We start from the raw sequence: 14,596 nt of genomic DNA, 5'->3' as shown, positions 1-14,596 counted from the left end.
TGCGCGCACTATCTACGATCTCGTTCCCAGAGTCTCTGCTTATCATGGGAACGGTGAATCTGGAAACGAGACCTCATATGTCTTCTTTTCGAATTATTTTCGTTACTGAAGAGAATATTGCGGAGTTTTCGTATGTGTTTTGACGCAGTTAGATGTACCACACAGCTCAAAAGGAGGTGGATAAAATATTACTGACTGCTGTAAGTTCAGAGTGGACGGTTGTAAATCTTAGTCACCGAGATCTGACCGTACTTCCTAATTCTTTGAAGGAACTCGTCAAAGTGAAAACTTTGTTGTTGAATGACAACAAGATTATAATGCCTCCAGTGGAACTTGTCACGCTAAAAAATCTTCAAGTTCTAGCACTTGATCATAATCAGTTGACACTAATACCTACAGGATTTCGGCGGCTATCGAATCTGCGAGTTTTGTGTTTGAGTCACAACAATTTAGGATTCTTACCTTCAGAAATAGGGGAGCTAACCTTTCTCCGAGAACTTTGGATTGTCAACATCCAGCTGATGGCATTACCACCCGAGATTTGTAATCTGCTGAACTTGGAAAAACTCGGTGCAGGATGTAACAATATCAAGGCTTTGCCTGACAGATTTTCGGCTTTAAAATCTCTGAAGTGGCTAAGCTTAGCAAAAAATCAACTTTCGTCTCTTCCAAGTGACTTTCATTGCCTTATAAATTTGAAGCAGCTCGATCTTGCTGAGAATCAATTTAACAAATTTCCTGAAGGTTTGAGTGGACTTCACAAATTGGAGAATTTGATTCTGCGTTCAAACCTGATTCAGTCTTTGCACAATAACACTGTCAACAAACTGCCAAATTTGAGTCATGTAGACCTCAGGGACAACAAACTAATTTTACTTCCAAGAAATTTAGAACGTCTTCATATATTCTGTGTTGGAGAGAGACAGATTTGCAGAGACATTGATGAGAAGAGCTTACAAAAAGTAGATAAAGTGAGGAAGAAGCAGAAACCTGAATAAAAGGAATTAGTTGCTCAACACAGGGTAATGAAAAAACTTCTTTGACAGGGATGTTCATTCAAAACTTGGAATTGGAATGCTTTTCTATTTAGAGTAGAAGTACACTTGTGGACTGTTCTGATTTTGCTTTTTTGTGCTCTGTGATTGGTCCAGCAAGCTCTAGCCATTCTCCCCATTAATTGAATGGAAGAAATAAAGGATAAACAACTGAAGAATCACGTCCTTGGTATGATAGAAATTTTCACTCCCTTGAGTTTGTATGAATGACTCTGTATTTACTTTGTATTCTGATTTGCTTGTTATAATGTTGACATTTGCTCTGACTTGCTGTTTTAATTGTTAGATTTGTATAAGAGGGGGCCTCTGGGAAACCACAACACGGGAGAAAAAAATCTCCAAAGCTGAAAACCGACGAAAAAAGGCAGCAAAACTGAAAACCGCAAGCAAACCTGACAAAACCGCTACATTTTCACCTTTGTAGGGGTCAAAAAGGAAATACTGAAAACCACATCAAAGTTTTTGTGAAAACTGAATGCAAGAACACATAAAATCCACCAACCGCTCTGAACATCAAAACTGAAAAAACCAACCTTTTTGGCCCAAAAACCAAAAAACCGATCCAAAAATAGTCAAAACCGAAAATCCCAAAGCCCCCTTGTATAACAACACCCAATGAAGAATTAGTTCTCTACCACTGTTTTCTTGAGTCCAGTCTTAATTCCTCCCTCAGGTGGGCTGAGAAGAATGTAGGTTCATTTCCCAACCAGCAGCTAGCTTATTATGTCAAAATCTGGTTATAAGACTGTTTCTGCATATGTTACCAGGATTGTCGCATTGCTGACAAGTGTGCCAGCATGACTTCTTGCATTGTACACCACATTAACCATTTTTCCCCCTAAGAGGGAAATTGGATTGTAACAAATTTTTCCTTGAACAGATTTCCAGAGGCAGTGTGTTCCAGAATTTAGCTGGGGCTACAGAAAAAATGGTCTTGAACCAGAACTAATAAGTTTGTAACTAATGCCAATCAAGCAATGGCCATTAATTGATGTTAAATTGCATCTGGGCACTTATTTTGTACAAGATCATAGAGATATGGTGGTGCCAAGCAGTTCAAGTATTTAAATGTCAATAAAAGAATCATAAATTAAAAACTATTCCCTTCTCAATGGGTAACCAGTGGAGTTTACAGAGTACTGGTGTTATATGATTCCATCTATGCTATGCGTAACTATCCCGGCTGCTGCATGATTTTGAATGCACTGTAATTTCTTTAATGATTTCTCAGTTTAGAAATTTATTTATTTACTCGTAACTGGTGGGGATTTTTTCTTGCACCTGCAATTTGCAATAAGTTATGGTAAGCCAACTGAAAGTAATTGTTAAGAAAAAAAAATTTTACTGAACTTTAAAACATATGTTGTTGCCAAAAATGTGGGGTTATTTGTTCATAACCAGGAAAATGAGACAAAAACGATCCCACATCCTTACCTTCTCATTGGTCACATTTCACCCCTAACCCCTCCCCCATCGTATCCAGAATAGTCCTGAACAAAGGTTCGCCATATTTGGAACGTTATTAGTACGCAGCCGCATAAGAACTGTCAGTGAATCAAAGAGATTCACAGCAAATTCTTCCTGTACTGTTGAGTCTTCAACGAAGCGAATGGCTCACTGTGGCATGGATGATTGAGTGTCTTTTTCCTCGATGGCGGGTATCATTTTCTCTTAAGCCTTACTGGTTCGTGAAATGCCTCCAGCGTGCCGAAATTTGACGTGCTCTAAGCAGATCCTTTGACATGGAGAAAGTTCAAGTTGAAGTCAAGATTGAACTCGGACACAAAGCTTCTTGTAAGAAAAACCCCAGTCCTGAGGGATTCACACACGACTGGCAAGTATTTGTACGAGGACCAGGGAGTGACGATATTTCCCAATTCGTAGAGAAGGTTGTGTTTCACTTGCATGAGAGTTTCTTCAAGCCAAAGCGAGGTAGGCCAGATCATTCCTGCTCCATTCTAGCTTCCAAACCTCTTTACTCGGGCACTTGTAAAGCTCTATTGTGTTATAAGCTTGGGCACTTTTTTTTGTTTCCTCGTTTATTTTCTTCGTACTAGTGACTTAATTGGCTAATTTTGATGCAGCACAAGATATTAAGGTTTAATTCTCAGCATTAACTGGTGTGATTTGCTGCAAATGGCCACGACTAAATCTGCGTCAGTGGCATGATGGTCCAAAAGTTACAACAGTTATTATCGACGAGAAGCTCACAAATTAGTTTTGGTCATCTTTTTATTTACAAAAGCCAACCTCTCGAAAAGTGTGATGTTGTGTAGCATTTCAGTATAAACACTTCCCAATCAAAATCACCGGAGATGTACTAGCGAAAAATTCATGCTAGTTATCTCGTCTGGTCAATGTTGTTTTTTAGCGCTGCGCCATAACAAAATTTTTAAGTTTTTGAATCGCTCACCATTACACTGTTCGTTTGGAGATTTTTTAAGGGACAGCTCAGTTTTTCTCTTCAATACAGGAGTAAGATGATTTTATTTAAAATATTCAAATCAAAATAGATGAACGCGGTAAAATTTTGCATGATTACGAAAATTTTATGTAGAAGTAACGAGGTTATATTATCAAGCCACAAGATGTGTCAGTTGAACTAATTTTCCTTTGATTGATGAAAACGAGAATTAAATATTATTATTATCGTAACGAATACACTGCGGTTGTGAGTGTTATTGAATTAACGCTTACACTAGCTTGATTTCAGGGATAAGGTCACATGTATTGGCCTTTTTGAAATCACCGATTCGATTTATTTGCCTCCATTGTTGATCTTGTTTAAATAATGCTATCCACAATTCGTCTGGAACGTTTAATATTTGATCGGTTCCCGCTTTGTGACTTCATTTATTGTGTTCAAGGAAGCTAAATAGGAAAGATTCGGTTAACTTTAACCTTCCAGCATCTCGTGTCTGTGACTGTTACAGCTGCAACGGAATTGAGATAAATGTTTTTCAGTTCATTTACCGGAAAATGTATCCTTGTAGGAAAACTGTTTTCTTTAGAGACACTTGTCTTTGAGGAAAAATAATCTACTGTCCATGATTATGATATAATATTTTATTATATTAAGTGCAGTTCAGATATTCAATTTATCATCTTATGGGTTTATGTTGGACTTATTTGTTGACCTGCTTCCAGTTGGCTTGTGAGCTCAATTGTTAAAGCGCTGCACTAGTATCGCAGAGGTCAGTTGTTCGAATCCTGTACAGGCCTGAATTTTTTTCAAGTCTGATTTTCACTATTGCTTAATAGTGCCCTTTACTGCGAGGATCGTGTACAAATACATTTCTATAACCGTAGTTCAGATATATGAATTTCATGTATTCGTTGCGTTTGATTTATCATCTTACGGGTTTATGTCGGACTAATTTGATGACCTGCTCCCAGTTGGCTTGTTAGCTCAATTGGTAGAGTGCTTTACTAGTATCACAGAGGTCAGTGGTTCGAATCCCATACAGGCCTGAATTTTTTCAGGTCTGATTTTCACTAGTGCTTAAATAGTGCTCTTTACTGTGAGGATCGTGCACAAATACATTTCTATAACCGCAGTTCAGATATATGAATTTCACATATTGGTTGTGTTTGATTATGATATATCTTAGAAATGAAGCTTTGAAGCATTTTCCACATATTGGATCTAAGTACACTGTCGATAGTAATCTGGATGATGTAGAGTTATCTGTTGTGCATATTTTGGTGAGAGGCGATTTATCTGAGTGACTCTTATGCTCTCCAGCTGGACTGAAGAGCCTCCTGGTGACACTAATTTTTAGGAAGAGCTTCACAGTAGCAAGAGAAAGTAACTCTCAAGGGGGTTTCTGCCAGTTTTTTAAATCAATCTGTAGTTGGGAAAAACAATTTTGAATGTGACATGTTATATAATAATAAACAATTATTGGATTCAGTTTTTGTGATATCTGGAATAATCAAGGTTGAGGTAAGTGTTATTAGCCGAAGCTGAAGGCTGAGGCTGATAACATTGAGACCTCGATTATTCCGGATATCACAAAAACCGAATCCAATAATTGTTTTATTATACATTGTTTTAAAGACAATAACGCCAAACGCATTATCGCAGCGAACACAGCTTATTTTTGAACGCTTAAAATTGTACAACTGTCTGGTAAACAAATTTTCACTTGGGCTAATTCCTTTTTGTCATGTGGCTCCTGGATATTTTTCTCTTTAAGGTATTCGTAGAACAGTTCCTTTGCCACTTTTGTCGATCTTTTAGTATTTTCTGAATCTTTGTCTTCAAGTAATTTCTCAATTTCTCGCTGCCCGGTCAATGAAGCGAATCAAGAAGCCATTCTTACTTCGCTGTCCATGAACCTCACATTGCTCCACCGGAAATCATGCATTGCGCACACAACCTACAGATTATTCACTAACCCTATTGGGTTCAAAGCTCTCAGCCCAGACCACCCCTGAAAATCCAGACAAAATGGCTGTCAAATTAAAAAAAACCACATGGTCCAAACAAATTTACCATTTTATGTCTTGGTTTTACTCTTCAGCAGTGAAACTTTAAAACATGATTGCCAATATAATAAAGAATCACTTAAACTGCTTAAACCCTGAAGATGTATGTTATGCTTTTTTAAAAAAAATATTAAAGTATGGACATCAAGTAAACAAAGTGACCATCACTGTACTACCTACTATGTACAAGGGAATGAAAACATCTTAAACCCAGTAAGTCTCAATTGCTGTTCTTAACTAAGCAGAAATGCAAACAAAAAGAATCAGTCAAAAAAAAATTTTGCATTAAAACAGGCCATCTCACGGGTAAGAGAGTGAAATTCGTGAGTTTTCTTGCACAGATCAAATTTGAATTTACCGCCAGTGCTGACATCAGTGAACGTCACGAGGTAAAAAAAAACTAGAAGTTACAAGTTAAGCGTACACAGACCTGGCAGAAAATTGTCTATGGAACTATTGAAGAACGAAATAACTATCGATTGAATAGAACCCTTTCAGTTAGAGGACTACGAACAATGCTTAGATTATACCAAACAAAGAAAGTTGCGTTTATCTTTGACCAGTTCACGACTCGCAAAGTGAAGGTGAAGTGAAATTGGGTTTTACAGCCTAATACAGTGCTCTAAAGAATGAAAAAAAAAAAAAAACAAGGTACAATTTAAGAACTACAGTTAAGTGTTTTTTAAGAGTTAATTTCCTCCTTGCTATTTTGAAAAGCAGGAGAGTTCACCACGCATTTGCTGAAATAATGCAACGCCGCATTGCTCACAAGCATATGTTTCGAAGGCACGTCCATCACTTCGTTTTCTCCCATTGTCGATGAAAAGATTAAGGAAATCTTTCGATGTTACACCCTGACCGAGATCTTTTGTTGGGCCATGTGGAAATTATGGTAAACTCTTCGATGTCAATTTCACTCAATGTGTTTGACCATTGAACCTCAAAGGCATATCTTCGTTGTCGCTATCTACTTCATCATCTTCTTCTTCACTAGTGAAAATATGGACATCGGAGTTTGTTCCCCCTTAGTGCTTGCCAAAATCAAAGATCTACCCGATTTCTCGATCAACATCACGCAGAGTTTTCTTGTAGCCTTCTCTGCCATTCCTGTCGAATTTCAGCCACTTCGAGAGAGAAAAACAAGGAAAGATTTCTTCTTCTTCATTGGAAGAATGCGAAGTATTGTCAAATCCGTGAGAAGCCATGCTAAAATACTGAACGCTATTTTCAAAAATTTGCTAAAAATCCCACACGAATCGCAGAATGAAAAACATAACATCAAATGAAAGGTTAATTTATGCAGGTCACATTCAGATATATTTCAATACCCAGGGGACTACGGTTTCTTAGCTACAGCCAATAAAAACGAGTCATATCTGACAGGGCGCATGAGGGCGCACTGGATTTTCAGAGGGGTTTTCTTTCCAGGCGCATGAGGGTGAATAATCTGTAGGTTGTGCTGTTTCCCAGAATTAATCGTGGGTGTTTACCCAATGAGAAGACAGATGGTGACTACAGTGTTTAATAATTCTATTTATTTGTTGGGACTTGTATATTCTCAAGGTAACAAAGTTCTCCTTGAAAGTCAAAATTTAACTTTGTGAAAAAAAAATTGTGGCTTTTGGTTTATTCAGAAATGAAAGTCAGATTAAAATTTGTTCTTATGGAACAAATTCTTACAGAAGGCTTAGATGTAAGTTTAGCAATATCTCATTTTGTGTATAAACAGTAAAACTGAAAAGCCCTTGGTGCAGCATGTTTGTGCCTGTACCAACAGAGGATGAGTAATGATAGGAAGAGAACAGTAATCTTCATGTAATAACAGTAATAATAATAATAATTTATCAATTTATAGTGCGCTTTTTACATACAATGATCAAAAGTGCATTACACTTTTGGTTAAATTAAAAATTAACTTAAACAATATAATATGTCAAACTGAGAATAGAACTGAATATAAAATTGCTCACCGATAAAATGTATAATGTAGGGTGTTTCACACAAGTAGTCTTTGGAGAGTTCATGAAAGAACAAGTTACAGCTTAAAATTTTGGTAAAATAGCATGGACTGTAAAGTTATAACCAAGGTTGTAAGAAGAAAGATTTATACTGAAAAGAACTCTGAAGAGGTTATTGCATATAAAATTGTGTGACCCATGTTTCAATGATTAAAATTATTATATCAATCTCCTTACAAGGAGAGCTTATTAAGAAGCAGAATGAAGTTTGAATACCTGGAATTATTGTGTTGTCTTACTCTTCTTGCAGTTTTGAAAAATCCTCCATATGTTATTTCGGAACAAGGTTATGGTGGCTTTTACCTTCCCATTGAAGTCTACTTTAAAAACAAGATAGAACCAAGGAAACTACGGTTTGACTATGATCTCATCCTTCCTGCCCTTGGCTCCTTGCCAATTGATAACATTCGAAGTGAGGCACTAACTTTCACAAACCCCACTGATGAATTTAGAAGAAAGCTGGTGAAAGGTGGAGGGATTGTTAAGAAGACAACCACAACAAATGGATTTCATAGGTACTGTAAATTAGAATGCTTTAGATGGACTTTGCTGATCTAAGCAGTCTCTTATTAGCTTGAATAAGTGCCATCCCTAGATGAGCACTGCATTTGGGACAAATAATTCTGTCATTAGTTGCAATGCTTCATAGGCAGTTGTAAATCATAAGGGAACTAGGTGCAAAATCTTTTGAATGCACAGATTCTGTGTGGAAAAGAGGCATACTCACCCATGTTGGAGCTTGTAGGCTCATATAAAGAAGGGGTGAGACTAAAGGAAATATGGCATGGTATACAAAAGTCTCTGGAATTAATCGCAGAGTACATGAACTATTGCAAGGATCCAAAATCTACTGTAAGTTTCAAATTTGAATAAAGGGGGTAAGTTTCTAAAGGAACTGTGGTGCTGCGTCGGTGGGGGTAACAAGGTCATTTGGTAATATCAACTGAGCTGAAATTGTAAATTGGCCACCGTAAAAGGGTTAAAAAGTAAAGAAAGACCGCAGATTGCCCTATGTTGCTTAGCAACATAGGGCAATCTGCAGTCTCTCCTTACATTTAGGTAGCTCGGAAAGCAGCAAAATTCTTGAACAAAAGTTTATCTCTCTAATCGGCACTCGTATCAACAAACGCTTTTCATTCTACTAAACTATTCGTGTTTTTCGTGCTTTTCTCATCGCCATGTTCCCACCAATAGCATAGCTATTGCATATAAACTGCACTTTCTGCATAAACCAACACACAACCCACAATTCCTCCATTCACTCTGACGAAGGGCTAACACTCGAAATGTCAGCTTTTTAAGCCTTTACGGTGGCTAATTTACAATTTCAACTCAGTTGATATTACCAAACTACCCTGTTTCAAATTTGATTGTTCACTTGATATAGCCAAAAGCAGCCTCAGTCAGTGATGTTGTTATTGGAGCACCTTTATAGAGCATGAAGTTCATTTTCCTAAATCTGTTTTCATTTCCCTCTTCAGTTCATCGTCTCTAGTGAATGGGACAACATCTGAACAGAGCATAGGGACCAAAGACACCCAAGTGACAAGCAGCCTTGTGGCTGATGTTCGTATTAATCCTCAAGTTTCATCACTAGTGCAAGATCCTGAAAAGAACAAAAAAATTAAACATGAAGGTACAGTAGCCAACAAGACTGTCAAAACACAAGAGGCTGTAACACCAGGACTTAAAAGATCAGCCAGCACATCAGGAGCTGAGGAAACTCAAGTACAGCTGGTTAAAAAGAAGAAAAAGAAACTTGATGAAGGCATTACAAAGCCAAGCAAAGGAGTGGGGTTTATCCCCTTAGAACTGCCAGGTGTTAGTAATGAAAGCAAAGACAGGTTGGAAGAAATGAAAGATATCAAGTTAAAAATAAAATCGTTGTCTTCCAAAAGTCCTGCTACAGACAAAAAGAAGAATCGGCGAGCATCATCAGAAGCTGGATTAGGTGATGGAGTACCCAGCAGTTCTAAGCGAAGGGAGTCTACATCTAAGAAAGCAAAAAAGAAATCCCCAAAGGAAGATTTGAAACCTTCTAAACCAGAGGAAAAGAAAATTGAGAAGATCACTTTTCGGCGACGTGGCTCTGGAGATAGCTGGTCAAGTAGCACTTCAAGTTCAAGTCTATTGGGAAATTCAGGAGGAAATACAAATGTTGCACTTGATAAACTTATGGCAGACCTAAGTGATGAGGATGATGATGATGATAGTCACATTTGTGACATTTCTACCCCATTTCAATCTAAAACAGTAAACGTAGGAACAACACAGAAGTCTGTTTCAGAGATCAGTGGTTCTCCCAACTGTACATCACAACACAAAGACACTGGCAATAAGCTTACAACAAAAGGCAGCTCTTCAGTGAAAAAATTAGAAGGGAAGAAGAATGAATTGAAAAGTCCTACTGACAAGAATGTCTCAACAAAGCAAAGGTGAAAATCTATGGTGTATTTAGTTTATTTGATTGATGAACTATGAAGCAGTGGGAAAGTGGATCACCAGAGCAGGGTTTTGATATGTAGGGTAGCTTATTTGCATACATGTTTTTATAGCACAAGGTTTCATCTTCTCTGTGTTTTTTTCTGAAACTTTTAAGAAAACGAAGTTGCTTCATTGCAGGATTCTTAACACAAAGATAAATGCCTTATTCATCCTTGAACAAAAAAGGTGATCTAAGCATGCTGTATCATTCTCTGCATGGTCTGTGAACACTTTTCATGTGGAATACCTGTGGAATCCCACACAGTTTTCCTTGACTCATGTCCATTATGTAAGTGAGTGTATCCTACACCTGTGCCCTTTGGATACCCATTTTTTCAAATAGGACTTTGATGTGAAACTTGGTCATCCTTGTTTTGTTCATAATCACCTCCTTTGTCTCTACTGTTGAGAAATTTGTCTTTGTAACCCTGGTTGTTTGAAAGCTGGATAGCACCATCCACAGGATCAATTGCTATCCAGTTAATAGGACAGTATGTTCTTTCAACATTTGTCCAGTGGATAACACAATCCAGTCTTTGAACAACCGAGGCTAGGACTACCTGGTATCCTAAGGAATTATTTGCATTATTTTTCAGGTTTTATATTAAGACCAGGGATTTTTTCCTAATCGTTTGGTAGTTTCTAGCAGTGTCATTAGGTCCACACTCTCTTCCACTAATGGCTGTAAAAGGGAGGGAGTGTGTGTGTGTGATAAGCTCAAACAACAGTTGCAAAGGTGAGTGGTCTCCCTGAGACCAAAAAGAATGGTTTGTGCCAGAGCAGGCTTCAGATATACAGTGATTCACACTGACAAAGATCCACACAAGATAAAGAAACTTAACTCCTTTGGGTTTTAGATACTTTGGTCCAAACATGTATCCGTGCTCTAGATCTGAGGTTGTTGAATTGTCCTTGATTCAGTTTTTGCATCTGTCTTGTAGCCCAAAACAACGGCTAAAAGATCTGAAGAAAGGCAAAAATGGACAGCGAACTCCTTCATCTGATTTAATTCAACTTTACAAGCGTCTTGTAGCATTGAAAGACTCTAGCCTTCTTCAGAAAATAGTGGACATTTTAGAAAAAACAGGCCATTTTGAACTCACAGAAACAACACTGGACTTTGACCTGTGCAGTTTGGACAAAACAACCATCAAAAAGATTGAAAATTCTATCAGTAGATAGCATCACCAGAAGAAGCCTGGAGATTCCAAACATTGCATAGGAAGGATTTTGGGGAAAGCCATCCAGATCTCTTTCATCAGTGGCGATAAAGCAGATATGCCCTTGAGAAGCAATTCCTTTTCTTAATTCTACAGATCATTCTGTTATACCATGGGCAAGTTTTTATTTTTTTTTAAGGCACGACTTTGCTGATGCATCAAATGAATGTAGTATTCAAAATGGAAATAGGACATTTTACATCACTGTGTCAGTTAAATTATACAATTTGTAGTTCAAGAGCAGAGCAACTAGTTTCTTAATAAAACCAGGCCTGAAGAAAGTGAAGAAAAAAAAAATTGGCTGGTCTATTTTCACAGCTGGAAATACTCGGGGATGAAAGAAAGGGTATCATATGGTATTTTCTAAGGAATGATTGTTTTGTTTTTCCAGCAGGAATAAGACTAAGGCTTTCATCGATAAGCATGCATCTTGATGCAGATTCTGACTTTTTTATTGGTAAATGAATTCATACATCTTTGTAGGTGTCGTCTAAAGTGAGAAGTGGTCGTAACAATTACTAAAATATGTATGATGTATATAATGCTATTTACTGGTTGGGGAGTCGATTTGGGGAAAAGAGTGTGTTTGAAGTCTGTAGCTCTTAAGACCAAGGGCACACTGGCATAGACTGGTAAAAAACATTCATTTTTGGGTTGTCTTTTTCGGCTTTGCCACAGATGTGTGGAGAAGTTGTCTGTATTGAAGAAAGCTGGACTGGTTATGAGGGTGCAATTAACCAATCAGATTCAAAGAGTTCAAGATTCCAGCTTGCTGAGATGCTGAAGGAAAAAAAATTCATTATTGTGCACTCAGTTTTAGGAGCGCAAATGAATCTTTTTCCATTTTATGTGATAAAATAGGCCCAAAAAATGCTGTCAAATTTTCCACCAGAAAACCTTACCAGCTTGTTTCCTTAGTTGTAAAATCAAATGTGAACAAAAGCTTTCATTGTACTACATTTTTATGGGAATACTGTTTCTTGAATATTGCATGCTACCTTTTGAGTATATGAAGTATCTGTGTGAAAAATGTTATACTGTGGGTCTTAAAAATATGTTCAGAATCAAGCAACTCAATTTATTTTAAAATACCAAATGAACTCTATTTTGATTTATGGTGGAAAAGAGAAATCACTCTAGTTTGGTTATATAGCATCTATAGAACATCTGTTAAATGATTTTTTGTGTTCTGACATTCATGATTAGAAACTACTTAAAGTTATGGAACCGAAGGTGATAATTTTTTTTCTGTATTGTCTCACACAGGAATAATATTCAGTGGGTAAGATGAATGATATCAGTTTATTTCTATGATTAAGAGATAGTAATGGGTGGCAGTCCACATTGTTACATGCAAAAAGATCTTCATTTTAAGCAGCTACATAAAATATGAAGAGACTATCAGACCACAACTATCATTGCAACACTATCACTTTTATTTATTTGTTATTATTTAAGCAATATAATCCTTTAACATTTGTGGATTTTGTCATCTCTAAGTGCCAAAACAAGTGTATTTATCATGAATCTGATTGTACTCCTACAAAAGTATGTGTTAGATTTGATTGGTTGTTTAGGCAGAAAGTCATAACTTCAGAATATAGAATTTGATCATTAGTTTTACATTCAGTAATATTGCTAAGATAGTCTGATACTGTAACAGAATCTACTGCCTTTCAGCTTGAATTTAACACAATTATTATTGCCAATCATTTAACTACCAAAAAGTTTATCTAGATCTGAAATGGATTTAAAGTGAGACAATGGAGTTGGGGCTAAAACAGAGAATATCGGCTCATCCTTGGTGTAGAAACCTGTGAAGCTCACGAGTGACGTAAAACGAAGACTACAAAACATTGTAAACAATAGCGTACAGCGAAACAATACCTCATGAAACAAAGAAAACCTTGTCAGGGTTTTACACCGAGGATGACCCATGATATCAGCTCCTCACAGAGTCGGCCAGCTTTAAGTATTGAAATATATCACTTACTATTTTAAGGCTAGTTTGATTCTCATTCTGTTAAATTTTGTATTGATTTCGTTAATTAAAACCAAAGAATGTAGAGTATCATTTATTCATAATAACATTCATTTATTTTAAATTTAAAGTTTATCATAGAATGTGCATATCATGGGGATCACTTATGTTGTGAACAATGACTAACAGAGTCCAAATGCTAATTGTAGTAACATTATATATTATTTATTTTAATTACAATTTAGCAGTGAATAAGGAATGGAGAAACCACTGGCCACAGCAAAATGTTGTTTTGCCTTCTGTTAATGTTGGTCTTGCCCGACATATCTGTTTTAGTAACTTAATTTTCTTCAACTTTTTGCTCTACTGTACCTAAAATTTATTCTATATTATGCCAAACAGTATAAATAATGGTTCTAGAACCAAGGGGAGCATATTTCAGTCTAATCATACAGGTGACTAACAGAATTGGGAGATCATAAAGTTCGAGTGCCATTTGTTTTTCACCTGTACGATTAGGGACAGAGTTATGACATGAAATGTCATCTCTACCATTGAAAACTATGACAAAATTTGAGGAAACACCCGAAGGCATTGTTGATACATACCCACAACAAAAAAACACAGCTGTCACTTCTCTTTCATTTTCAAGGTATGCTTATTGTCCAAACAGATGAGCTTGGTTCCAAAGCTTTCCTATCCCACTGTTCAATTACTCTCAGATTGTGCACAATGTTCCATTTGTGCTCATGTCTTGCCGCTGACAACCATTCACATTCATAAGTTTTGTTTTAGTTTTCATTTACCTAGTAAACACTGGGAGGATTCAGAATGTCCAATTTTCGAATCTGACTCTGTGACCTCTTCTCTTTTTCACCAATGCTGTTGTTGATTCTTGTAGAATTCTGTATTTGTACTCATAACTTATTTTTTATACTAATATTTCATATGACTCAAAAAGCTTTGTGCACTTTTCCTTTGGTGTCATAAAATTATTGTAAATAAAAAACCTAACTTATTGTCGGTTGTACTAGTGTTTGTCTCTCTGATCTTAATGTCATAAGATTTTGTGAAAAAATTGCTTGAAGATTATTTTTCCAATGATTTATAACTCTACACACTGACACCAACTAAAAGATTTGATCGACTATTTAATTACGTTCATTGACCACTTTCATAAATGGCTGCCGGATTAATATTCTTTTGTTTAAATTTCAATTAGCCCTTCTGGCCTTGTTCTCCAGTACAAAATTCAAAAGAATACATTATCTCAAGCGAGGCCAGAAGGGCTAATTTAAATTTAAACAAAAGAATATTTATCAAACAGCCATTTCTGAAAGTGGTCTA

The 14,596-nt window shown here is 36.6% G+C and overlaps 2 protein-coding genes across 3 annotated transcripts; both read left to right on the top strand.

The window, feature by feature from the left end:
- The first annotated feature begins 2 nt into the window (after nt 1-2).
- Nucleotides 3-1,321, top strand: LOC111321707 (uncharacterized). The gene has a single exon (XM_022924669.2). It carries the CDS (start codon nt 153-155, stop codon nt 996-998), a length of 846 nt encoding a protein of 281 aa, XP_022780404.1. The 5' UTR covers nt 3-152; the 3' UTR covers nt 999-1,321.
- Nucleotides 1,322-2,599: 1,278 nt separating this feature from the next.
- LOC111321694 (protein ENL) lies at nt 2,600-14,272 on the top strand. Of its 2 annotated transcripts, none has more exons than XM_022924647.2 (4): nt 2,600-2,987; nt 7,815-8,079; nt 9,046-9,999; nt 10,990-14,272. In XM_022924647.2, the coding sequence occupies exons 1-4, from the start codon at nt 2,798-2,800 to the stop codon at nt 11,228-11,230; spliced, it is 1,650 nt and encodes a 549-aa protein (XP_022780382.2). In that variant the 5' UTR covers nt 2,600-2,797; the 3' UTR covers nt 11,231-14,272. The 2 variants fall into 2 exon arrangements, with proteins under 2 accessions (XP_022780382.2, XP_088613301.1); XM_088757175.1 differs by lacking the exon at nt 10,990-14,272 and adding an exon at nt 10,645-10,974.
- Nucleotides 14,273-14,596: the final 324 nt, after the last annotated feature.

This window comes from Stylophora pistillata, chromosome 4, assembly GCF_964205215.1.
Source record: "Stylophora pistillata chromosome 4, jaStyPist1.2, whole genome shotgun sequence".
NCBI lineage: Eukaryota > Metazoa > Cnidaria > Anthozoa > Scleractinia > Pocilloporidae > Stylophora > Stylophora pistillata.
Note: the sequence above shows the minus strand (reverse complement) of the source record. Positions and strands in the feature narration are given on the sequence as shown.